This window comes from Leptopilina heterotoma, unplaced genomic scaffold (genome assembly GCF_015476425.1).
Source record: "Leptopilina heterotoma isolate Lh14 unplaced genomic scaffold, ASM1547642v1 Lhet_228, whole genome shotgun sequence".
NCBI classification, from domain to species: domain Eukaryota; kingdom Metazoa; phylum Arthropoda; class Insecta; order Hymenoptera; family Figitidae; genus Leptopilina; species Leptopilina heterotoma.
This window is the reverse complement of record NW_025110946.1, coordinates 38,738-65,490: the sequence shown is the minus strand read 5'-3', so window position 1 is coordinate 65,490 and position 26,753 is coordinate 38,738. Positions and strand designations below refer to the sequence as shown.

General features: G+C 30.2%; 2 protein-coding genes across 8 annotated transcripts in view; one reads left to right on the top strand and one right to left on the bottom strand.

Moving 5' to 3' along the window:
• Window positions 1-412: 412 nt before the first annotated feature.
• LOC122502417 (protein fuzzy homolog) lies at window positions 413-8,000 on the bottom strand. Of its 4 annotated transcripts, none has more exons than XM_043612451.1 (2): window positions 7,885-8,000; window positions 413-1,794 (listed from the first exon to the last, which is right to left on the bottom strand). In XM_043612451.1, the coding sequence occupies exon 2, from the start codon at window positions 1,736-1,738 to the stop codon at window positions 506-508; it is 1,233 nt and encodes a 410-aa protein (XP_043468386.1). In that variant the 5' UTR covers window positions 1,739-1,794; window positions 7,885-8,000; the 3' UTR covers window positions 413-505. The 4 variants fall into 4 exon arrangements, with proteins under 4 accessions (XP_043468386.1, XP_043468385.1, XP_043468387.1 ...); XM_043612450.1 differs by lacking the exon at window positions 7,885-8,000 and adding an exon at window positions 4,426-5,417; XM_043612452.1 differs by lacking the exon at window positions 7,885-8,000 and adding an exon at window positions 4,519-5,417.
• A 178-nt stretch (window positions 8,001-8,178) lies between these two features.
• Window positions 8,179-26,753, top strand: part of LOC122502418 (cell cycle control protein 50A) — a 30,320-nt gene continuing 11,745 nt past the window's right edge. Inside the window, exons 1-4 of one of the 4 annotated variants that reach the window (XM_043612454.1) lie at window positions 8,179-8,435; window positions 8,763-9,581; window positions 9,662-9,827; window positions 11,336-11,485. In XM_043612454.1, coding sequence (XP_043468389.1) covers window positions 8,378-8,435; window positions 8,763-9,581; window positions 9,662-9,827; window positions 11,336-11,411 — 1,119 coding nt within the window. In that variant the 5' untranslated portion in view covers window positions 8,179-8,377 and the 3' untranslated portion in view covers window positions 11,412-11,485. Of the gene's footprint in view, window positions 8,436-8,762; window positions 9,582-9,661; window positions 9,828-11,204; window positions 11,261-11,335; window positions 11,486-26,753 lie in introns of those variants that run through there. The other 3 variants (XM_043612455.1, XM_043612457.1, XM_043612456.1) reach the window with 3 other exon arrangements.

Here is a 26,753-nt window from a genome sequence, read left to right as displayed (position 1 = left end):
GTTTTCCCCAAATTGTAAAATACTTTTAAAATTTAGTGTAGTATATTCTCTGTCTGGGTGCGAGGGGTTATATAATATTACTGGTTTAGATAGTGTACCTTTGACTACCGTTATTACACTATTATTACATGAATTACCAAATATTTCTTCTTATTACGACTTATTACTCGATATTACACGATTATTACAAGATAAGAGTGTACCATTGACTATACCTGAGTTTATACCCCCTCGGTTATGGGTGTAATATTTCAAAACTTTTAAAGTCTCAATATTACACCCGTCGAAGACGAGTACGACAGTTAGTAGTATATGTAGTAGTAAATAAAACGAAAAGTTTTAAATTGTTATTCATTTTCTTTTCCTTGAAAATTAATACTGAAGTGAGTTTAAAATTTGCCAAGAAAAAAATAACATTAATTTTTTCAAAAAATTATTTTATTGTAAGAATAAAATTTTAATAATTATTAAGACAATTTTCGTCCATTTGAATTTTAAAAAAATCTCACCAACAAAAATGTCTTTCTGCTAAAATTGCCTTTAAAGTCTTTTGAGTAATGAGTCTCATTGTATGAGCAGGAATATTGGACGGATATAAGACACATAGAATATTGTCACCCTCTTTTAAAGCGTGACATTTGTGATGCTCAGAACACCAATAAGTCTCTTTACCTCCCTCAATAAATGAGCAATTTTTTTTCTTCTCTTCATCGTTATCGAAATTTTCCTCAATTAAAAATATCTCCACTGCATGATGATAAAATGTACGCAAAGATTCTAATCGTTGATTTCCACTGGTACGATTTTTCGCTTGCTGAGGATTTCTCGTCAATATAAATTTACCCACTTTATGCTTAGCTAAAAAGAATCCAAGTATTCCCGGATCAAGTGTTATTGCAGTGAAGAAATTTCTCGAAAATATTTGCTCAACATCTTTTAAAACATCAATATTACTTTTCCACGTTTGTACTGCAAGTCGTTCAATTTCAATTAAAGTTGGTGTTGGTCCACAAAGTGACAGAACTTCAACGTGATTACCAAGAGAAACTGAAACAAGTCGAAAGGCAACGCTTGGACTCTTATTGGGTAGAAATACCGGAAGATCTTTTACAATACAATTACTTTCAGTAGTAATTGCCAATATTAATAATTTCCTCTCTATTGCATCAAGATGCCACCAATTTTCCGTGGCAACTGCCAAACAACCGTGAATTAAAACACAGCCGTACATTGAATCCAGTAATTCCATATAAGTGTCAAGACAGACTTGGAGTAAATGATTTTCTGAATAAATATTGCAACTCGTCATATCTACTGAATCAATTTTCATACAAGTTTTATCACCGGTGTCAAGACATTCTAATAATCTATCGATTATTGCGTTACAAGCACGTAAATCTCTTTTTAATCTTTCTATGCTTCTTGGACTTTTAATGTCATCAATTCCAACAACGAGAACCATCGCATTAAAAACGGCGTCGAGGAATTTATTTAAAATTATGCTTGTTATTCCACTGGCCATTACTATTATAAGGACAGTTTCTTCAAACTCTTTCCATTTTAATATTGTATCCGGTGTTTTGCTATCTAATAATTCAATATTGTGAGATTTCAAAAACATATGCACTCCATTGAAGGATGCCATTTTTGAAAATGAAAGAGCTTCTCCTTCGCCTCTTTTTCTCGAAAATAATGGAATTCCTCCTGAGGAGGTAAAACCCATTACGTAGGAAGTCATTTTCTCAAAATTTTCTAAGCCCTGATGAAAAATTTCCTAATTTTCTTCTTCTCTTTCTGAAACAGAGATAGTTTTTATTCAAAATTAGAACAAACTGTTCATTTCATGGCCTCATTTCATTCCTCATGATGTAGGATAGGAATATCATTATTTTCAAATTTTTTTTACAAATCGCTTCCTTCTTTATTGTTGAATAATTATTTCAAATTGTTAAGATAAACTTTGTTTTCCCGGAATATAATTTTGACAAGAATTAATTTAAATTTTTACATAAATAAGGAAAAAAGTTACATATTTCAAAAAATATAAAAAACGATTTTTTCAAAAATTAAAAAAAAATTTTATTGGATATTTTTGTGAATCCTTTTGTGTCTGATTGCACCTACAAAATTTTAGGACATATCCGTCAAAACGTTCAAGAAAAAATTTGCGCCCACTAGAATCTTATGTCAAAATTAATGGCTATTTTTATTTTTAATAAGAAATTCAAATTTTGCATTTTTTCAAAACTTATTTAAACAATTTGCAATAATATTATTTCTACAATAAAAAATTAAGCGATTAGCATAAAGTTTGAATTTCACCATCAATTAATATTTTTAATTTTAATTCAAAAAATCTTTATTAATCTAAAGAACTATTAAATATCTATATTTTTATTTATTACTTTAATTATAATAAGACCATGTCTATACGGCCAGTTAACTGGCAGAATAAGGTGGTTTAATTATTTGGCCAGTGACTAGAAATAAGGGAAAAGCTGGCAGAATAAGATGATTAAATAATTCTGCGGGGGCACTCTCAGAATAAGGAGGTTTAATTATTTGGCCAGTGACTAGAAATAAGGGCAAAGCTGGCAAAATAAGATGACTAAATAATTCTGCCAGTGCACTGGCAAAATAAGATGGTTTTACTATTTGGCCATTGTATTAATAAAGCGCCCATCAGGTATAAATATATGTTGGATGTTTGTTTGTTTATTATTTAACATTTTAACCAATCTTCTACAAATTTTTAAAAAAATTCCAAAACGGGTAAATTGGTTCTGCTTTAAGTGTGACATGAACTAAACTTATTAAGAAATTTTTGTTAAAATTTATATTATAATTAATATTATAAAAATAATAAATATATGCCCCAAGATAGACATTTCGTTAAAAATTTTTGTATAAAGTAGGAGTACCTTATGCTTTTTGTTATTTTTGTTGTTAGTATAGAAGAAGTTCTTGATGCACATTTGATGGAAAAAAAGCAATTTGTTTTTATTCTGCACACATTTCCTAAAATTTGTGTCTCACGAAGTTTTCTTATAATTTCTTCCTAAATCGGTAAAGTTATAATGGTCATATTTATAAATAAAATTCTTCAAAATTTCGATTATTTTTATTTAGATACTTTTTTCAAAACTTCAATTATTTTTAGAAGATTTTACAAAATTTCAATTGTTTGGAAATGTTTCAATTGTATATAATTAAAAAACTATTATCTTTCAAAAATTATTTTAAAATATTTAAAAAAAATTAATTGTAAGAATTTCTTTGTTATAATTTTTAGAAAATATTATACCTTAATAACTTAAGAAAAAAACATGGACAATTACAATTATTATAAAAAATTTACTTTTTGTATTTGAATAATTGAATTCTAATAGAACTTTCGAAAAATTATTTAAAATAATTGATGTAGAGATGAAGTTTGGTAGTTAATTATAGAAAATAATTGAATTCAGAAAGGGTTATAATTGTTATTTTTGGAAATTATTAAAATTCATACATTTTACTCATTTTCCGTAAACTTTTATATTTTCCTGTAAAAAAAAAATTTGTCAGGGAATATAATTTTAATGCCAGTAAATTGTCAGAAAAATTGATAACCTGAAACTTGTGACCACCCTGACAATATATTAGGTATTTTTTGGCCTATTGAAAAGCTATAATTTAAATATTATTTCTCAGAAATTTAAACAAAATCTAAAACAGTAAATTTTTATCAATTTTTATTTATTTTGTTCGAAAATAATTGATTCTTAAAAAATTATGATAAAACAATTCGAAGAATTAGTTTTTAATAATATTTTAATGTAATTTTTCGAAAATAATTGAATTTCTTAAAAGAATTTTTGTATAATTTAAAAAAAAATAATTAATTTCTTATGGAATTTTAATTAAAAATTTTGAACATGATTTTTTTCTCCAAAATGTTAAAAATGATTCTAAAATGTTATTACTTTTTGTATTATTATTATTATTATTATTATTATTATATTATCTGAATTTTCAGAAATATGTACCTAATTGAAAATATTGAATTTTAAAAAATTAGAAGCTATTTTTCATTAATTTTCATTTTTAAATTTACATTTAAAGAATTTTCATTAAATTTATGATAATTCAATTATTTTCAAAATTTACAATGAAAATTCTTCAAAAGTTAATTTTCAAAAATTGTAACAAAATATTTGAAAGAAATAATTGTTTTCAATTAAATTTTACAAAATTTGAATTATTTTAAAAAATGATTCAAGAATAATTTTTGAAAAATTTGTTATAGTTTTTTTTCGCACTATAAAATGAAAATAATTTGCATTTTATACTAAAAGATGAGGTATTTTGTTGCAATATTTGGAAGAAAAGTCGAAATTTTTGAAAATAAATCGAAAAATGGCTCAATTTTCTTAATTTACCCACCAAAAAAATTTGTTTTCTCATGATGTCATTTCCCTGATTTTACTTTTTCACCTTTTGCACCCTTTTTGTTAAATTGTCTCTAACTTCATATACCTATTTAGTTGTTTTTTTCATTTATCAAAATGTCAGCTTGCCCGTATATTGGAATCCCAGTAAGAAACGAAAAATTGAAAAGGATTGAAATAATTCAAACTCTGTATGGTGTAGTAGAAATTATCCAATACTTTTGAATGCCATTTCTATCCAATACTTTTCTATACCATGATAGGACCACGTTTCGTCTAAAAATGAATGCTATTCAATTCTTTTTGTAATTTTTAACAAAGACAATAGTAGATTGTGCATCAAGGGAGGGAAATGGATGATTTCCGACGAGTGTAGTTTGCAGTTCGAGGCGTAGCGAGCAAACGAGCCGAAGGCGAGTGCTTGCGAGCGAAGCCGAGAACTGTAAAACACGAGTGGAAATCAATTTTCCTCCCGAGTTGCACATACTATTTTTTCTAACACACGTATACCGAAAGTACAAACGCGGCAGTTTGATTGTTACTTTTGAATGTATAGTTGTAGCTGGGGGCGGTACAGTTACAACTGTGGTAACTGAAAGTTTGTGAAAAGCTTAAAATAACTAAACTAACCCAAAGAGCGTAGGTTTACGCAAGTAGCGTAAGTAACGTAAGTTACGTAACTTACGTAAATCATTTATTATTTGTAACTCGAAAGACTAACATAACTACACCATTTACGTAAGTTACGTAACTACACCATTTGCGTAACTCGCGTAAGTTACGTAAGTCACTTAGCTGACGTAACTCACGTAACTGATTCATCAATGGTCATACTTTGATAATATTACCGAGAAAGCAAGTTACTTTTCCTCCCTCACAGGGAGGGAATGTTACATTCCCTCCCGGTGACGTCACTAGCCGGGAGGGAATGTACATTCCCTCCCGCTCGCAGGGAATCATACACTTTTCTCCCGCTTGACACGTAGGAAATGGTGTACTTTCGGTGCGTGTGGTAGAAAAAATTTTTTTCTGAATGCTTTCCAATCCCATCCGAAATTATTACAGCCTGTCATTATATCACTTTTCAATTTTTCATTGGAACGGCGTTTCTGCATGCATTCAAGCAATCTTCTGGATTTTTGTAATTTATATGATACATACAGTGGCAGATTTTGTAAAAAGTGTTTGTGTTCAAAGAAAAACTTGCTGAAAAATTGATTGTTTACCAATTTAACGTCATTTAAACGAGTCAGGGCCGTTATTCTGTTAGACAATAAATCATAACCTAAAAATTTCAGAGACCTTTAAACACTTTTAACCCTCTTAACTGATAATTTAATAATTATTCCTTTTTAAAATAGCAAATAAATTCATGAGTGCAGTTATTTAAAAGTAATTGAACATTCTATATGTCAACAATATTAGTATTATATTATTATACTACTGTCGCGGAATTCAGAAGCATATAGGGCAGAAATGGTATTCAAAAGAATAGAATTTTTTTAATGCTTCTTAATCTTTGCTTTCTTACTGGGTATTCAAGAGGATTGATATCGTTACTATTTATATTGCTCTCACACTGGATAGAAAAGTATTGGACAGAAATGGCATTCAAAAGAATAGAATCTTTTTAATACTTTTCAATTTTTCGTTTCTTACTGGGATATTAAAAACTGTTTATTTTGACTGGCCAAATAGAGTCCCTTTTTTATTTGGCCTGATTTAGATATTAATTGTATATTTTTTTAGATACACTGGATAAATAAGAAAACTAACTTATTCTGCCAGTTCACTGGCAGAATATTTAAACCACCTTATTTTGACAGTTAACTGGCCGAATAGACACTCCGTTATAATAATGTTTGGTTGTCAGTAATTTATGATCATGCAGTTTTATTTTATACAACAATATACACAAAATATACCTAGGTTTAGTCGATTCATAATCACTGTATGGAAATAACTTGAAATAAAGGAATATTTGCAAAGAGTTTTGTAAGACTTGCAGCTTTTTATTGAATATATTATTATTTTTTAAGTTTTGATCAGCCTTTTCACCTGCATTTTATCCCGTTTAGTTTGAACTATATATACATTTACTATACTATAATAACAAAACGATAGCAGCGCTACAGTTTTGAGTGTATAATATAGTATATGAGTATAATAGAGAATATAATTATATCCACGAAGTAGTATAAGGAGACTTATGGAGCTCTCACAGCTCTGCCTGCCTGCGCAGGCAGTAATTGGAGTAAGAGAGAAAATCAATTAGAGTGAAAGAGACAGTAAATTCAAATTTGTATGCTGCCTACTAGCTGTGAGAGCGCCTTTAAGGTGCCGTCCCATGTCGGCGTAAAAACGTCGAAGCGTCGGCGTTAGGCTGGAGTCCCATGACAGCGTTTTGCGTTGCGTTTTGTAACTAGGCCATGAGTGTGAGAGAGATACAGATATAGGTTTGCTCTATTTGCACTCATTGCCTAGTTACAAAACGCAACGCAAAACGCTACCATGGGACTCCAGCCTTAAAGTATGAGAGTGAACGTGATAAAGATATAAGGTTGTTTCTTTCACTCTCATGCATTTACGTTTTGACGCCGACGCTTTGACGTTTTTACGCCGACATGGGACGGCACCTTTAAGGTACCGTCCCATGATGGCGTGAAAGCGTCGGCGTGAAGCGTAAACTAGGCCTAGCGTAAACCATGTGAGAGAGTGAGAACGTGATATCTGTTCATCTCTTTCTATCGCACGATTTCTGCTTTACGCCGACGCTTTAACGCCGTCATGGGACGGTACCTTTAACGCCCATGTAAAGGCCAACGCAGAATAGATCTGTAACCGGAACCGCAATCGTAAGCGTAACCACAAGAATGAGTTAAAGAAGGATAGGTATATTGTTTATCCTTCTCTAACTCATTCTTACGCTTACGGTTACGATTGCGGTTCCGGTTACAGATCTATTCTGCGTTGGCCTTATAGTTCAAAAAAACATGGCCCCAAAACAAGGCGAAGCCTATCTCAAGTTTTCCGGTGTTCGACTGTTCCGCGCGACCTCTTCGGGAAAATTTACAACTAAATAGTGACGTCTGCTTTTAAAGCACTGTGAAGTGTTTACATTTGAATGACATAAATAATAATTTAAATAATTACTTATTATTTAATTATGGGAGCAAAATAAGACTATTTGACAGTACGTATGAAAGCTTACTTTCTTTACAAATAATATTCAGCATTATTTTTTAAAGAGATCATGTTTTTTTGACTGTATATTTACGTTTATTGTTTTAGGTTATATTTATGTAATTGATTTTCACAGACACGAAAATACATAAATAATTTTTGTTTTTAGATATTATTAATTATTAAAAAGAAAAACAAAGAATCATGGAATATTCGATGGAAAAACTTACATTTGAAGAGTGTAAGATCAAATTTAATAAATCACAATTACCTTCTGATAAGTGGTATCATATGACAAGAAACAAAGAATTTATTTCGTTTATAAAATTGGAATAAATAAAGTCAATCTTTGACATTTCTAACGGGCGCTCTTTAATTTGAAATTGGTAGCAGGCGAACCACATATACCACTTAGTTGTAAATTTTCCCGAGGAGGTCGCGCTGAACAGTCGGACACCGGAAAACTTGAGATAGGCTTCGCCTTGTTTTGGGGCCATGTTTTTCAGCCCGTCAAGTCTCCTTATACTACTTCGTGATTATATCAATAGACAGAGGGAATTTTAAGGTTAGGCTGATTCACATATTCTGCCTCTGCTCTGCGATTAACTCATCATAAGTTCAAGTGTCTTGAAAGACAATCAAAGACAATTACAAATTGTCAACATCTAATAATCTTATAGAAGGTGAATTTGTGAAAAATATGGAGGCCTGCATTATATACTGATTATTGACTGATATTATTGTGTATTTTATTCTCTACGAAAATGTCAACAAGTACTAACGACATTAATAGTTCTCCGTCAAAAACGAAGAAACCTGCTGGTAAGTCACTTTTCATGCTAGAAATTTATTGACAACCATTTTCAATTTTGGTTTTTTGTATTGAATGTAAATTTAGAAGGCCTTTTCTTAGCATTTTCATGAAAAATCTATTCATTTGGATGACATTTAAATATTTAATAATACTATTGAAATAGTTGAAAAAACTTGAAGGTTTTATCTTATTGATTTAATCTATTTCTGACCTTGACGTTATCTTGCTACCTAAAAAAGTGTCGTAATTTCTGTGTGAAATAAAACAAGACCTTCTAATTAGGAACTTTTGCCGTTTTGCTGAAGCTAGAAACACATTATTTTTAAAAATTTCAGATAGTGCTTTTAAACAGCAACGATTACCAGCATGGCAGCCAATTCTTACTGCAGGAACAGTATTGCCGACTTTCTTCGTAATAGGAATCGCTTTCATTCCCGTTGGCATTGGATTGTTGTACTTTTCCGACGAAGTTAGAGAGCACACGACTGACTACACATATTGCGTTTCGAATAATACGCTGCGTGATTTCGGTGAAATGTGCACGAAAGTAATACAGAAAGATCCAACGCTTGAATGTTTTTGCGAAATAAACATTGAATTGCCAACAGCCTTTTTTGGTAATGTTTATATGTATTATGGCCTTACGAATTTCTATCAAAATCATCGCCGATATGTGAAATCTCGTGACGACAATCAACTGCTCGGCGAAGTAAGTGACGTAGTTTCAACTGATTGCATTCCATTTGCTTACGAAGGATCGAATACAAAGCCGATTGTCCCTTGTGGTGCAATTGCCAATTCCCTCTTCAGCGATGAACTTTCGTTACTTCGCAAAAAGGATAATGAAACTGTACCATTATTGAGGACCGGCATAGCATGGCCTTCTGATAAAAGAATTAAATTTCGTAATCCTGATGGCAATCTTTCCGAGATTTTTAAGGATAATCCTAAACCAAAAAATTGGAGTAAATTCATTTATCAACTTGATCTTGAAAATGAAGATAATAATGGTTTTCAAAACGAAGATCTTATCGTTTGGATGAGAACTGCCGCTTTGCCGACATTTAGAAAACTGTATCGTCGAATTGACCATTCTAAGGCTGGATTTAGAGATGGTTTAGTTGAAGGCAATTATACGTTGATAGTCAAATATTGTAAGTTTGCTTCAATTATTAATAATTAAAACTAAAATATAACTTTTCTTTTCCGTATTAAATAACCAACAATTTTTCAGCATTTTCAGTGTACGCTTTTGAGGGATCGAAGAGAATGATTTTGAGCACTACCTCTCTGTTAGGGGGTAAAAATCCCTTCCTTGGTATCGCTTACATAGTCGTAGGTTGTATTTGCTTGGTTATGGGCTTGGCGCTGCTCATTATTCACATTAAATGTTCAAAGAGGTAAGGCAAATTTTTTTTATTTTAGTAAGTTTACATTATTGACATATTTCAAACATTTATTTTCTTTCTTTTAATGAACTTACATTTTTGTGTAAGTAAATGTGTGATGCGATCTGAAGAAAGGGACCTTAGAAGCAAATCATTTTAAGGTTGGGTTAGAGTTACTTTTTTCTTGTTTGAAAGTTTCTTTTTACTTATTTCGAATTAAAATCAGTGTTTATTAAATATTTTAGTTTTAATGAAGACTTAAACATCAATGATTTATATTGACAGTTGATCCTTTTTTTGTATTTTCATTTAAAAAATTGCAAACATAACCTATAATTTTTTGCTTCTAAGGTCCCTTTCTTCAGATCGCGTCACATGTAAATATTAATTTTAGTGATATGCAATGTGAGATTTTAGGTTTGATTAAAATTTGGGAAGCTTTTTTCAGAGTTTGTTAGTTTTTGAAAAAGCAGCTTTCGTTTTTTATACGTGAATTGTTTAAACTGTCTGAAGGGCGATTCTATGTAAAAGGACAAATCAATCGTTCACGGTATTTTGTTGAAAATTAATAAAATATGTATTTTAAATTATTAAAAATTCTACTAGCCATACTATTCAAAATTGACTAAATAAACTGTTAAATCATATCGCATAGCTGACAGAATTATTAATTATTTAAATTTATTTATCTTATTATGTTTCAACAAAAACACCATCTGACACCTAGCACAAGTAATTTGTCCTTTTGGTGAGAATCCCCTTAAATATTCAATTTCATATCTAGACACAACAAAATAATTCGAAAAAGTAGATTCTTTTGTTTATAAGTTTATAATTTTCAGGGTGTTCACCGGTCAGGAAAGTCAGGGAAATTTTTATAATTTTTTGTGAATTAAAAAATTTTGTAATTTAACAAGACTAAAATGGTTTCTATTACTATTTGTTACTCTCATTTGATATTAATTTCTTGTTAAATATGTTTGTAACCATATTTTTGTCCCAAAAAATCAGAAGTAAGTTTAGTGAAAAGTCAGGGAATTTTTTTCTCAATACTTGCTGGACACCCTGAATTTTTTTCAAAATTATTTTGTCTTTTATATTATTTCTCTTTGTTTCCGATATTATTAATTTCAAAATACGTGACATACAATTTATGTTTAGAATTCAAAAAAAAATAATTTTAGAGAATTGTAATTATATTAAGGGAACAGTTTGAGGGTATATTTCACCAACTGTAATTAAAAGTTAATCAGTGATTAAAGTCAATTGAAACGCTCACTGTTGGTCGGGTAATCATTGATTAATTTTCAATCGGGGTTGGTGAAACTGGCCCCAAATATATTTTTAAGCAATTTTTCAACAAATAACATACGTACGTATGTTATGTAGCAAACTAATCTAAAGAATGGCAGAGGAAAAATAATTAGGTCTATCTAATTTTGTCTGTAAGTCTTTTAGAATACATTAATGTTCAATTGAATTTTATATGCTAAAAATTTTTTCGTGTATTTCGTTTCCAGTAGATGCAGAAAAAAATCTTCAATTCGATTTATGAAAATGAAAAGAAAACAGAGAGTTTTACTATTATACGAATGAAAACGTTTCAACATTTTTTATTTTATTTATTTTTTTAACACTATTGTCAGTGAAAAATAAATTAATACTCTTAATAAAAATATTTTTTCTTTAAATTTAGTATTTTTTTTCTTATTTTCTTTCTGAAACTGGAAATTTACTATCTGTGACCTGGTCCAGGAAAAGGAGACTTAGTTGTCAAATAATCATTTTCCACTTTTTTTGATGATTCGGGTAGAATTTAAGACACTCTTTACACAGTGAAAAGTAGATAGTCATAAGACATTGATCATAATAGATAAAGAAAAATTGCTATATGCAAGATAGACACATTTTATGCTAAAAGAACATATTCTAGTTCTTCTTGAGATCTTTTCACACGGAGAAACTTTTAGTAAAAATAATTCTTTTATTGCTTATCGTTATGTACAATGAAACAAGAATTTAGGGATAATCGAAGTAGGGGAGACTGGGGCGAAAAGTTAAATTGTGAAAACAGTTAAAATTCATTATCTTTCGAACGGAAATAGTTAGAGCATTGCAATTTTAATTATAGAAGGGTGTTCTGTTCATTTTTGTGGTGTCCATATTTAAATTTTTTTTCACCCTACATTTGAAAATTTTTTCGTAAAAGAAAATATCAACTTTTAAGTATATTTTTTGCTTTTATTCTCACCGCGATTTTTTTACTTCATTATGTGGGTCCCCTGAAGAGATACCTAAAGGTATTTGCTAAATATCTTTAGTGAGATTTTTTATATTTGTTGTTAAAGCCAAAAACGCACCCTGGGGCGAAAAGTTAAATGTATTTTTACATGTTGTTAAAATTTTTTTTTTATTTTTCGTTTTTTTGGGTTTATTTATTTAAAAATGATTTATTTGACATTAGGCAAGTACTCTGTCAAAAAACAAGACCGTTTACGTGAAATAAACCAAATTTTTTTTTTTTTTTTAATTTTATTTTTTAACTTTATAACTGTTCTAAAGCTTTTGTTGAATAAACACAGATCTTTTATTAACTAAATTACTTGTTTACGTATACTTGAACTTATCTACTACTTAACACCTATCAGAAAACTAAAAATAGAATTTAACATTTAGCCCCAGCATGGGGCGAAAAGTTAAAAAAACAAAATTTTCAAAAAAGGACAAAACATGTATTTTATGCGAAAATATCAGAAAATTTTTTATTGAAAGTTGAAGGGGACAAGTTGCCCTACAATATAGATATATAAATATTTGTATCTAAGCGAATTATATTGTCTAAAAAAAATCATTTATGCAAAATTTAACTTTTCGCCCCAGTCTCCCCTACAGTTAGAAAAATTCTAATAATATGATTATGAAAAAACATTGTTGACGCCTTTTTTTGTTACAAGTTGCAAAAATTTTGTACTTCTTCAGACACACAATTATATTATTTACAAATGATAGTAAAAACATTATAATATGGATTTGAATTTTTTCTAAAACTTAATACTAAAAGTGAAGGTCAGGTGACGCTATACATATATATTATAATATTACACAGCCCTGTAACGGTTTTGTGGATTAAATGTGACCAAGTGTTTCCGAAGTCAACTTTTGTGCTGAACACGAATTTGTAGTAAAAAATGTTACATCACGTTAGGTTTTCAAAAGAAATGGGGTTAAAGCCCCCCAAAACTTCGCTCTTATCAAAAATAAAAGCTTAATGTATGCCCTTTTAAATGAGCCTTAAGCGAAATTTATTGCACCAACCCTTTAGGTATGTTAGATCCGCCATATTAAATTTTAAAATTGGACATTATATTTAAAATCAGCGCCCCCTAAAACCCCCGAGTGACAGGTCTTGTGAACATCTAACATATTCTGTCTGTGATACTGATTACGTCTCTTAAACCTTAATAGGGCGTTTTCTACCCTTAAAACTAAAAACAGGCATATTTAAAAAATAAGTGTCAAATATTGTTTGTTATTTTTATAACTCAACAAAATCGGTGTTTTTTGTTAGTTTTTTAAAACACCCCTTATCAGGGGCGTAGCCAAAAATAGGTTTTGGGGGGGTATGGAATTTGATAAGAGGTGTACTAAGAGTAAAATTAGAAAATTAGGCTTTAACATATATGTTTTCTAAAATTTCGGGGGGGGGGTGACCCCCCACCCCCCGCTACGCCCCTGGCCCTTATGGCTCATTTAAAAGGGCATACATCAAGCTTTAATTTCTGATAGGAGCAAAGTTTCTGACATATGAAGTTTTAGCACAATTTTTTTTCAAAGACTGCAAAAAACGCACTTTTGGGGATTTCAACCCCATTTTTTCAAATGTTTTTGAAACATGTTCCTCACATTGTTTGTGAGGAAGACTGACCAGTTTGTGTTCGTTACTTTTTCGTTAGTTGTTATTTTGTTAACTTGATACACGGTGGTTTTTGAGGTCGCGGTTTACGAATCGGAAGTCAAATTTAAAAAATTCAAAATGGCGGATCCAATATGGCGGACATATTTTTAAAAAAATTCCACTTATAAGCTTGAAGTTCATTACCCCCGAGTAATGAATTTCAATCGAATTAAATAAAATTTAAATTTTGTCCGACATATCCCACAAAGCACAGACATTTTCTGCAAGTTTGCTGCATGTTTTCCATGCAAATTTCGCAAGTTTGCATTGCAAGTTTGCAGCAAACTTGTTTAAATAGCCAAAACTTAAATGTATGCGCAGTAGTTTACTATGACATCTAGAGCTGCGCACTATATTTTATTCACCTTCCCCACAGAGAAGGTATCGTTCATCAAAATATATGCAATTTGAAAAAAAAAATTTTTTTTAATTTTTTAGGTATTTTAGAAAGTTTGCTGCAAATTTTCCTCAAGTTTTCATTGCAAACTTGCCAAGAGGGTGACATTTTTATTTGTATGCAAGTTTGCTGCAAACTTGGATGCGAACTTGCGAACTTTGCATGAAAAACTTGCAGCCAGAGATGCCATTAGGTGGAGGAATTTCATCCCCACTCTTGCGCCGTTTTACATTGACTTAAATGTAAAATGGTGCAAGAGTGGGGATGAAATTCCTCCGCCCAATGGCATCTCTGCTTGCAGCAAACTTGCAGAAAAATACTGTGCTTTGTGGGATGGGATACGCCACATTGAATTTTTAAAATCTGACACGTGACACTATAGATTTGTAATCGACAACCCCAAAAACCCCCGAGTAATATATATGTACATACAGTCAACTCTCGATAAGACAAACTCGAAGGGAGACTTTAACTGCTGTTTTCTTGAAAACTTGTTTTCGCACGTATGCCCCTTTTTCCTAGACCAGGTCACATATTTTATGAATATTAAGTAATAAAGCATGATAAAATTTAAATAAAATATTGTATTATAATAATTACTGCTATGTATATATGACGGGTTCCACGTCAAGTGACCCAGGTTAAATTTCGGAATATCTGAGATCAGGTTAAAATTCTATTCAAACTTTAGTCCTACACTGAGAGAAAAGAAGGCACACTGCTGTTCATTTGGAGGTTGTGTATCGCAATTCAAATTTGGATCAACTGCGCACTCTAAAGGGGCGTCCCTACATTAAAGAACCAGTAGAACCGGGTAGAATCAGGAGCCTACTTGCTTTAAGTTGGTTATTGTCACGTTAGTTCCAATTTCAAACCAGTAGATAAGTATTTTCAGCTGGTTTGAATTTGGAATGTCAAGTTCAAAATGAACTGGTCTCAGTTTGAACATTACAGTCAACCGGAAATTCCAAATAGGTTACATTGTACAACATGAACTTGTTTCAACTTGGATATCGATTCACAATTGGAAATCCAAGGTGGTTACAATTGAACAGATAGTTTTGAAAAAAAATATTTGTGGAAAAAATAATAAAAAATTCTTATGACCATTAATAACTTTATATTCTTAGCACACTCCAAACATACAAACATTTTAATTAAACTGGAAGAATTAAATTAAAACTTGAACCCTATGGGAATCTAACCCCGTACCTATGACCTATCTATCTAAATACGCTTAACAACCGCGGCTACACGGAGAAAATTTGTTCCTTACATTTTACCGAATTTTTCAATAAAGTTGGGATATAGTAGCATAATCGTAATTTTTAATAATTTTTATATTATTTTTTTGGTAACAATATTTAAAATCTAATGTGATATCTTTATTCCTTAAGAACTAGTACTGTAAAAGTTAAAAAAAAATTAAAACTGAACGTTTACTGTAAATTAAATAAATACCTCCTTGATGGGCACTAACGTTTCAGGAATAGTTCGGTAAAACTTTCTTGACTTGCTTAAAGTGTTAGTTTTCAGGAATAGTTCGGTAAAACTTCCTTGACTTGCCTAAAGTTTTAGTTTTCTGGATTTAAATACTTTATTTCAAGTGTCCCGCAGTCAAATGAAAGACTTTCACACTAATAGTTGATTTTTCCAACTTATTTAGACTTAATTAATAATCATTTTATTATTATTTAAATTAAAATTCCATTAATTAATTATTTTAAACACTTATTAATTGACAAATATGTAATAAATGCTTTTAAATCATGTAAAAAGAAAATATAAAATGGCAATAACATACTTATTTTTTAAACATATAATTTATTCATTTTAATTAAATATGAATAATAGTAAGTAAGTAAGCAAGTAAACATAAGTAAGTAAGTAAGCAAGTAAACATAAGTAAGTAAGCAAAAAGGAAATAAATAAGTAAGCAATTAAACATATAAGTAAGTATGTAAGTAAATAAGTAGGTAAGCAAGTAAGCAAAAAGGAAATAACTTGCTTGCTTACTAGCTTACTTTCTGATTTGCATACTTACTTATTTCTTTCTTGCTTACTTCGCTTACTTGCTTACCTACTTATTCGCTTACTTCCTAATTTCCTTCTTGCTTACTTGCTTGTTTCCTTTTTGCTTACTTACTTCCTTATATGCTTGCTTGCTTACTTTCTTATTTCCTTCTTGCTCACTTTGCTTACTTGCTTATTTCCTCCTTGCTTACTTGCTCATTTCCTTCTGGATTACTTACTTTCTTATTTGCTTACTTTCTTACTTGCTTATTTCCTTCTTGTTTACTTTATTCCTTATTTGCTCACTTGCTTATTTCCTTTTCGCTTTGTAATACCTCACAATTATTATTTAATATTTCAGAAAGATTAATTTTCTATTAATTAATTTAATAATTTCCAACTTGCACTTTTAATATGTATATTTTTAATTTTAAACACAAAAATCTGAGAATAATAAGGATTTTCATAAATTATTGTTTTATTCCATTAAATACAAATTTAAACATTTTTCTTTATAATAATAAAAACATAATTTAAAAATATTTCATAAATTGACCTTGAATATAGTTAGAAATAATTCATTAATATAAATAATTTTTAATTTTGTACAACGATAGTTTATTAATTTGAATCTTTCTCACAAGCGGTGAAATAAAATTGAGATTAATATATAAGGACAGTTGAAACTTTCTGAAGCATTAATGTAAAGCGTGCGATGTGTGTATTAGTGTATGCGTTTAGAATGTACTGTAGGCTGGTGTATCAATTAGTATTTGTTCGTAAACAATTGTAGGGGGTTTAGGTAGTGATTAAAGTAGGTAAATTGAGAGTTACGGCAGTATTAATATGTGACTGTCCACGAGAAAACAAGGCTTAGGTCCAAAAAATCAATTTTGATTTTTTTATGGTAATCGACAGATTTTATGTTGCTTTTTCAAATGCAAAAGTCAAAAGTTAAAAATATCAATTACTTTCGACAATATATCGTTTTAAAGATGGGTATGTTAAGCGTAGTTAATCTCAATCGTTGACTCTCCACGATAAAACACGGCTTAAGTCGAAAAAATCAATTTGAGTTTTTTATGGTAATCGACAGATTTTATGTTGCTTTTTCAAATGCAAAAGTCAGAAGTTAAAAATATCAATTACTTTCGACAATATATCGTTTTAAAGATGGGTATGTCAAGCGTAGTTAACTTCAATCGTAGTACTTCAATCGCTCGCCCTGTGAAATTCACGTTTGGGAGCTAAGCCTTGTTTTCTCGTGGACAGTCACATATAGGTCTACTAAAGTAACATTATTTTTTATTTTTGTTCTTCAAGTTTTACCGAACTTTCAGTAAATTGCAACTCGTCAGTTTTACCGAAGACTTTATCTTACGTTTTACCGAACTATTCAATAAATTGCAACTCGTCAGTTTTACCGAAGATTTTATCTTACGTTTTACCGAACTAAATTCAGTAAAATTTCAGGAATAAATTTTCTCCGTGTACCGAATCGACGTGAGAAATATTTTTCGACCTGTCTATATAAACTGCAACTTTGAAAAACGTAAGTTTATGTAAAATATTATAATTTTTGTAAGTACCTATCAAAATACAAGCAGAAATTAAAATATTTATAGAGATTTGCTATTTTTTTTTGCATATGCTATTATGTAAAAAATATTAATTAAATATTTAATACATTTTTGCTCAAATGTCATTTGACCGCTTTGTAATTTTTTGCAAAAAATAACATTAAGCGAAATAAAAAACTGAAAATTCGTAAAAATTAAAATTCCCAAAATGACTATGCCAGACCAGCTCAACTGTGTTAAAAAAATTTCATTGATTTTCTAAAATGTTAAAACTTTTATGAATACCAAAATTTTTTTTGGGGGGTTTCAAAAAGAGACTACTGAGTATACTTCCTATGAGTTTCATTGCAACAAGAGCGGTCGAACACATAAATAATTAAAATTGTTTATAAAATTGTTATTAAAAATACGGAATTTTTAAATTTACAATCATGCAAATATTTTGTATTAAAAGAGTGTAAACAATTTTGTGTAAATAGTGTAAGTTTCATTAATTTATTGTAAACGGCTTTTGAGTTATTAATTTTTTTTAAATTTTGTAATATTTTGTTGCAAAAAATGCAAAAAATATAACAAAAATTTAAAATTTCAAAAAAACGGTTAAAAGTGTTTTATTGTTTTGTTGTGAACTACAAATTTTCATAAAATTTCAAAATTCACAAAATTACAAATAGCAACAGTAACAAATTCATAAAAATATCAATTCGAGAAATGCAAATTCGCAAAAATAAAATTAGCAAAACAACAATTAGCAGAAATAATGATACACAACAAAGCAGTTTCGCAAAAAATAACAATTAGCAAAAGTATATCTAACAATTTGTAAAACTTTCAATTGCGAAGAATGCAAGTTTGCAAAAATAACAAATTTGCAAAATAACAGTAAAGTAAAATAAATATTTGTGAAAATGTAAATTTGCAATAATAATTCTTTGCAAAAATAACAATTGGCGAAAATGACAATTTAATGAATTCCAATTCGCGATTAATCCAACTCTTTAAATTTGAACTTGAAATTCCAAATAGAATGTATCCCCGATTCAAATTAAACCAAGATGACATTAATCTTTCACTCTGCTATATAAATTTGGAGTTGGAAATTCCAAACTCAAGCTTGTTGATTTTTAATTTGACAGGACAAGTGAAATGTAGTATTCGAGAATCCAAATTGAACCAAGTAGATACTTGAACTTAATTTTTGTATTTGGAAATGCAAGCTGACACTTGTAGTACGTGCGAACTTGGAAATACAAGTAGAAATGATAAGATTGGAAATCCATGTTAAAACAAGTCGAAACAAAAATTGAAGAGGACAATCCAAGATAGAACCATTTCATTTTTATCTTGGCTATATCCGTTTCAGTTACATAAATAGGATTTCCAAGTTAAAACCAGTAGAATTGCTACACGGAAAAGTTTTTCAATTTGGAAAGCAAGTTGACACCAGTAGATCCATGTTCAATTTCTACTGGTCTCAACTGGTTCTTTAATATAGGGGTGTAAAGCTGCGGTTACACCTCTGCAGGCAGCCTGCCTGCCTGCAGGTTGTCATGGTAACGTACAAGAGTAAGAGAGTCAGTGACTTCAAACTTCTCCCTTAGTCTCGTTGCTCCTGCCTGCGCAGGCAGGCAGCCTGCAGAGGTGTAAGGCTGGAGTCCCATGGCAGCGTTTTGCGTTGCGTTGTAATAAGAAAGAATGCAGCAAACGTATATTTGCGTCTTTTTCTCTCCCATTACGACGCAACGCAAAACGCTGTCATGGGACTCCACCCTAAGGCCGCAGTCCCATGGCAGCGTTTTGCGTTGCGTCGTAATGGGAGAAAAAAAGACGCAAATATACGTTTGCTGCATTCTCTCTTATTACAACGCAACGCAAAACACTGCCATGGGACTGCCGCCTGAGGCTGGAGTCCCATGGTAGCGTTTTGCGTTGCGTTTTGTAACTAGGCCATGAGTGCAAATAGAGTAAACATATATCTGTATCTCTCTCACACTCATTGCCTAGTTACAAAACGCAACGCAAAACGCTGCCATGGGACTTCAGCCTAAGGCCGCAGTCCCATGACAGCGTTTTGCGTTGCGTTGTAATGAGAGAGAATGCAGCAAACGTATATTTGCGTCTTTTTCTGTCCCATTACGACGCAACGCAAAACGCTGTCATGGGACTCCACCCTAAGTCTGCTGACTCTTGACTCGTGGGACGCAGTGAGACCGCATGGTCAAATAACCTAGGTAAAGGCCTTTCTCCAATAGGATCCAAAAACTCTGCGTTTGTCTGCGAATGACTGCGTTGCGTTGATTTTAGCATGTGTTGCTATAGCAACCGACGCAGACGCAGAGTTTTAGGAACATATTGGAGAAAGGCCATTATGGAGACCATGCGAGCTCACTGCGTCCCATGTCAAGAGTCAGCAGCGCGCTCTAAAAGGGCGCGTTACACGCCCCTTTAGAGTGCGCAGTTGATCCAAATTTGAATTGCGATACACAACCTCCAAATGAACAGCAGTGTACCTTCTTTTCTCTCAGTGTACGTACATGATACAACTTCAAATCCCAAATTTGACTAATTTATTTAAACCCACAAAGCACAGACATTTTCTGCAAGTTTGCTGCAAGTTTTCCATGCAAATTTCGCAAGTTTGCAGCAAACTTGCATAAATATAAAAATGTCACCCACTTGGCAAGTTTGCACTGCAAGTTTGCAGCAAACTTGCGCCAAATATCAAACGTATTTTGCAGGAAGTTAACGGTATGTTAACCATGTTAAATTCGAAACTTAACGCGGTTAACTTCCCGTCAACTTCCCAGAACCTCTAATCCTCCGATTGTTATTTTCCGGTGTTAACTTCCTTGGCGTTCTCCCCGTAAATTTCCTGAGAAATTATGAAGGAAAATTTATACAATTTTAACGTGTAAGTGTACAAAAAAATTATTTTGTAGTTTTCTCTAAACTTATATTCGTAAAGAACCCTAAAGAATTATAAGGAAATTTTCCCTAAAATAAATGTTAACTAACATAGTTTATACTTATATTTAAAAAATATGAAAAAATTTATTTCTTGAGTTTCGAATCTCATATTTAACCTCACCATTTTTCAAGAACCTAACAAATACGAAAATATGTTTGAAAATAAATTTGGGGGTACCGGGGATCGAACACGGGTTCGACGGACGCAAACGCAATAACCTAACCAACTGAGCTAAACTACCAATCGTTAAGAGAAAAAAAAATCTTGCCCTTAGGGTGCGATCCCATGTGAGCAGAATACGACGACCGAAAGCAGAAAATCATGAGTGCGAAAGAGATAGATAGATATTGTTGTTCTTTTCACTCTCATGATTTTCTGCTTTCGGTCGACGTATTCTGCATACATGGGATCGCACCCTTAAGCTACAAGTACTTTTATTGGTTGAAAAAAGGCGGGTTGCCACAAACAAGGTTGCCACAAATATTTAATTTTATTTTTCCCTGACTTTTCCCTGATTTCCAGACAAAATTTTCATGTTTTCCCTGATCCTAAAGAAAATTCTGATTCACTCTAAAAATTGTTAGTCAATCAATGAAAAAATGTTCTATTACATTTATTTACAAATTTCTTTAATTGTAAAATTATTCAAAAACATCAATAAGAATTTTATTAAAACTTTCATAAAATAATTGAATTTCGGAGAAGAATTTTATTATTTATAAAGGTACTTGAAATTTTAACAAGAATTTTTTTTTAATTTTTGAACCTAATTGGATTTCTGCGAAGAATTTTATTACTTTTGAAAATAATTTAATTCTGTTAACGAATTTTATTCAAATTTATAATCTTATTGATTGTTTTTGAATAATTTTACAATTAAAGAAATTTGTAAATAAATGTAATAGAACATTTTTTCATTGATTGACTAACAATTTTTAGAGTGAATCAGAATTTTCTTTAGGATCAGGGAAAAAATGAAAATTTTGTCTGGAAATCAGGGAAAAGTCAGGGAAAAATAAAATTAAATATTTGTGGCAACCTTGTTTAAAGAGTTATAACAGAAATCGTAGGAATTAATTAAATTTGAAATGATGTTTAAATTAAACTTTTTGAAAATATAAAGTTAAAGTATAAAAATATATAAAGTTTTATTTTAAACAATTAACCCTTTAACGACGAGATGTGCTACTTTTCAACATGAAATTCAATCTCTTACAATTAGTAGAAAAAGCCATAAAAGTTTTTAAAAGTCCATACCCTACTATTTTTGGGGTCGCTCTTTCGAATAGTGTGGTCAAAATTTTCAAAAAATGATATTTAACCCTTCTTTTTTCAAAAATACTAAAAAAAGTCAAGTTTTTTTAATGTAATTTTTTTCAAAAGAATTTTTTTCTGTGTCATAACGCTTTTCAAATAGAACAAAAAGTATCAAAAACGTGTTCCCGATAGTTGTACTTGAAAAATATTCATTTCTAAATTTTATTTTTTTCGATTTTGAATTTAAAATGGCGCTTGAAGGACAAAAAATTTTTCTTATTTTACGTAAGATGACAAACTTTTTCAAAATTGCTTAAATCTGATTGAAATTTGTTACTCAGGGGTTTTCGTGGTCGCTGATTACGAATTTGAAGTCTGATTTCAAAAATTCAAAATGGCGGATCCAATATGGCGGATGACTTTTTAAAAAATTGATCGGATTCGCTTGAAACTCGTTACTCGGGGGGTTTTCGGGGTCGCTGATTACAAATCCGATGTTAGTTTTTAAAAATTCAAAATGGCGGATCTAATATGGCGGACGAAATACAAAAATTGTTCAGATTTGCTTGAATCTTGTTACTCGGGGGTTTTTGGGGTAGCTGATTACGAATTTGATATCAGATTTTCAAAATTCAAAATGGCGGATCCAATACGACAGATGACTTTTTTAAAAATTAATTGGATTCGCTTGAAATTTGTTACTCTGCGGTTTTTCGCGTCACTTATGACGAATCTGACGTTAGATTCAACAAATTCAAAGTGGCCAAAGTATAATGAAAGACTAATTTTTTTAATTTACTCAGGTTTGCTTGAAATTTGTTAGTGTGGTATTTTTAGGGTGGCTGATTACGAATATGAAGTCACATTCCAAAAATTCAAAATGGCGGAATTATTATACTCTTTTTGCTCTGACTCTACCAGTATCAACTTATCTATATTTCACAATATGTGACAAGAAAATTTAAAAGTGATCTATGGTACGAGAAAATCGATGTTAGTTTTTCAAAATTCAAAATGGCGGAACGAATATGGCAGACGAAATTAAAAAATTAGTCGGATTCACTTGAATTTTGTTAATCTAGGGTTTTCGGGTCCACTGATTGCGAATCCGATGTTCGTTTTTAAAAATTCAAAATGCTTGGTATAAAATAGCTATAAGAATTGGTAAGGATATTTTTTTACACCTCGTCTGCCTTATCGATTCCACCATTTTGAATTTTGAAAAACTAACATCGGATTCGCAACCAGCAACTCCAAAAACCCACAAGTAACGTGTTTCAATCAGGTTTGAGATATTTTGAAAAATTCGTCCGCCATTCCGGATCCGGCATATTGAATTTTTTGAATCTAACGTCAGATTCGTCATTATCGAACCCAAAAACTGCAGTGTAACAAATTTCAAGCGAATCCGATTAATTCTTAAAAAAGTCATCTGTCATATTGTATCCGCCATTTTGAATTTTGAAAATCTGATATCAAATTCGTAATCAGCTACCCCAAAAACCCCCGAGTAACAAGATTCAAGCAAATCTGAACAATTTTTGTATTTCGTCCGCCATATTAGATCCGCCATTTTGAATTTTGAAAAACTGACATCGGATTCATAACCAGCGACCCCGATAACCCCCGAGTAACGAGTTTCAAGCGAATTCGATCAATTTTTTAAAAAAGTCATCCGCCATTTTGAATTTTGGCAAATGGACATCAGATTCGTAATCAGCGACCACGAAAACCCCTGAGTAACAAATTTCAATCAGATTTGAGCAATTTTGAAAAAGTTTGTCATGTTACGTAAAATAAGAAAAAATTTTTGTCCTTCAAGCGCCATTTTAAATTCAAAATCGAAAAAATTAAAATTTAGAAATGAATATTTTTTAAGTACAACTATCGGGAACACGTTTTTGATACTTTTTGTTCTATTTGAAAAGCGTTAAGACACAGAAAAAAATTCTTTTGAAAAAAATTACATTAAAAAAACTTGACTTTTTTTAGTATTTTTGAAAAAACAAGGGTTAAATATCATTTTTTGAAAATTTTGACCACACCATTCGAAAGAGCGACCCCAAAAATAGTAGGGTATGGACTTTTAAAAACTTTTATGGCTTTTTTCTACTAATTGTAAGAGATTGAATTTCATGTTGAAAAGTAGCACATCTCGTCGTTAAAGGGTTTATACATTATTTTTCTTTAGAAATCTTTAAAGTTTTAAATAATTTTATTCAAAAATTCTAAATAAATAATTAAGTTTTGAAGGAATTACATTTGCAATTTTTGTAAAATTTTCAAGAAATTTTTCATTGTAATTATTTTAAATTCTAATTCCTGTGTAAAAGTAAATAAGAATAAGTTTTTAAATTTTTGTTTAGCATAAAGTATTGAAATTTTGAATAATTTAATTAAGAAATTCGGAAAAAAATTGTTTCTTGAAAAAATTAAATAAAATTTTTTTTAAAAATAATTGTATTTCTTAAAATTATTGCAATTGAAACAATTGAAATGTTACGTCCTATGGACTAAACATAATTATTTTAAATTCAATTTATTAAATAAATGAATATTTAATAAATGGAATTATGTTAGTGATTAGAACCTAAGCTCTCGCTTAATAGTTCGGGACACTTTCGAGTTTTATTTTGTTTTGTTTTTGAAATGTTTAGGATTTTAATTTATAAAGGATGAATCCAAATCATCAAATACAGAAAAATAAGATGACAGGGTTCGATAACATAGGTAACAATTTCAGGAGTCACAATTAGTTTAAAAAGGTATTTAATTTTTATAATTCTCAGTTATAGAACCTGGATTTGGGAATTGGACAAGATTTGAGAAAGTTAAGAAGAGAAAGATGAATTTAATAAGAATATTTTGAATTTGTACTCACTTTTTATTTATTATTTATGAATAATATCGTTGTCCTCAAAAAACGTGAAATAATTTGGAATCCTCGTAATATCGATTATTAATAATCGATTAATCGATTTATATGTATCGATGTATCGATATATCGATTTATGATTTCGATATATTTATGAAATTATTTGAATTTTGATAGAAAAACTGACACTTGTATTAAAACACTGATAACTTTTTATTAGGTTAACTTGAACTTGTAAGTTTTAAAATTTGAGAATTGAAAACTGAGATTAAGATTGTATGTATGTTTAAGGCTGAATTGAATACTTATAGTGGCATTTTAACTGACTTGTGTCTAGTTGTCTTGTAAGGATACTGTTTGACATGCCATCCTCTTGGGGATGCTGTTTTTTAAAGGTTTGTCCCCACTAGGATTTTAGGGAGTTTTTAGATTTTTGGAAAATATTTTTAGGGAGATGGAAAAAGAGGCTGACTAATTATCAGATTGGTAAAAAGTTAAAAGATTTGATTTTGTCGTTTCGGGATTGGGTCTTCGAGACCCATCCCACTTATGTAGGTTGTGTCTTAAAGGGACGTACCCTAGGTCAGTGTCTTTCTAGAATAGTAGGGATATTATTTCACGTTTTTGGATTTTTACAGAATATTGTTATAAATTAATTAATAATAATTTTACAATATTTTTTATAGCGTAGTTTAATTGTTTATAATTTTTAAATGTATGTAGGTTTTTGAATTTTAATTTTATCGTAATTTTTAACGTAATTGTCGCATTATTTAACTATTTATTTCGATTTTATGATCATTTATTTTTTATAAATTGTTATTAATAATTTGTGAATTATTATTGGTTTATTGTTTATAATTATTCTTTGTCGGTATTTATTTGTTATTAATTATTTTATAAACAATAAATATTTATTTATACGCATTATTAATAATATTAAAATATTATTTATTTATCATTTTTATTTATTGTTTTATTTATTATTCATTTGCAAATTAACGTTGCTATTGTTTGGACACATTTTAGAATGTGTATATGTGTGCACTCTCGACCGTACCCTTAAAAAGGTCGTTCTTTAGACATCTGGTCATAGGTTATATTACAATTTATGGTTTCCTTTACATTTGGAAACACTTTAACTATTGTTTGGAAAATGTATTTCTTTTTAGCAAGGTTAGAATTGACTGTTAAGAAGACCGAAATTTGAACTGCTCTTTTCACGGTACAATCTGTGAGCGATAAAAATGTTCTGTGAACGAATTTTCTTAGAAAAAAGATAATTTTGAAATGTTTGTCTAGTCTGTTTAATGTTACTCAAGTCTGTTTAATGTTATAGGGCCCATTTTAAGTTATTTGAAAAATAAAAGTGAAAAATATACAGGATGTAACAGAAAGTTTTGTAAAATTTTATATTTTAATTAATTTTCTTTTAAAAATTATTTTGAAATATAATTGAATTTTTGAATAATTAATTCTTCCTCAAAATTTGGAAAAAATGATAATAAAAAATATTTTACATTCAAGTTGATAATTATTTTTGATCAATTTCATTCTATGATTAATTAACAAAAATTGTTAAAAATATGTTTTATCTTATGCATTAATCTTGGGAGATTAAAATTAATGTATACAAACATATACACAAACATAAAAATAAAGAAAGTTCATAAAATTTAAAGTAAATGCATTATTTGAAATAAAAAAGCAATTTGAATTTACCCGCCTTTTTTCAACCAATAAAAGTACTTGTAGCTTAAGGGCAAGATTTTTTTTTCTCTTAACGATTGGTAGTTTAGCTCAGTTGGTTAGGTTATTGCGTTTGCGTCCGTCGAACCCGTGTTCGATCCCCGGTACCCCCAAATTTATTTTCAAACATATTTTCGTATTTGT

Bases quoted from the DNA above. Each gene is read 5' to 3' on its own strand.
- LOC122502417 (XM_043612451.1), bottom strand. From the start codon at position 1,738: ATGACTTCCTACGTAATGGGTTTTACCTCCTCAGGAGGAATTCCATTA.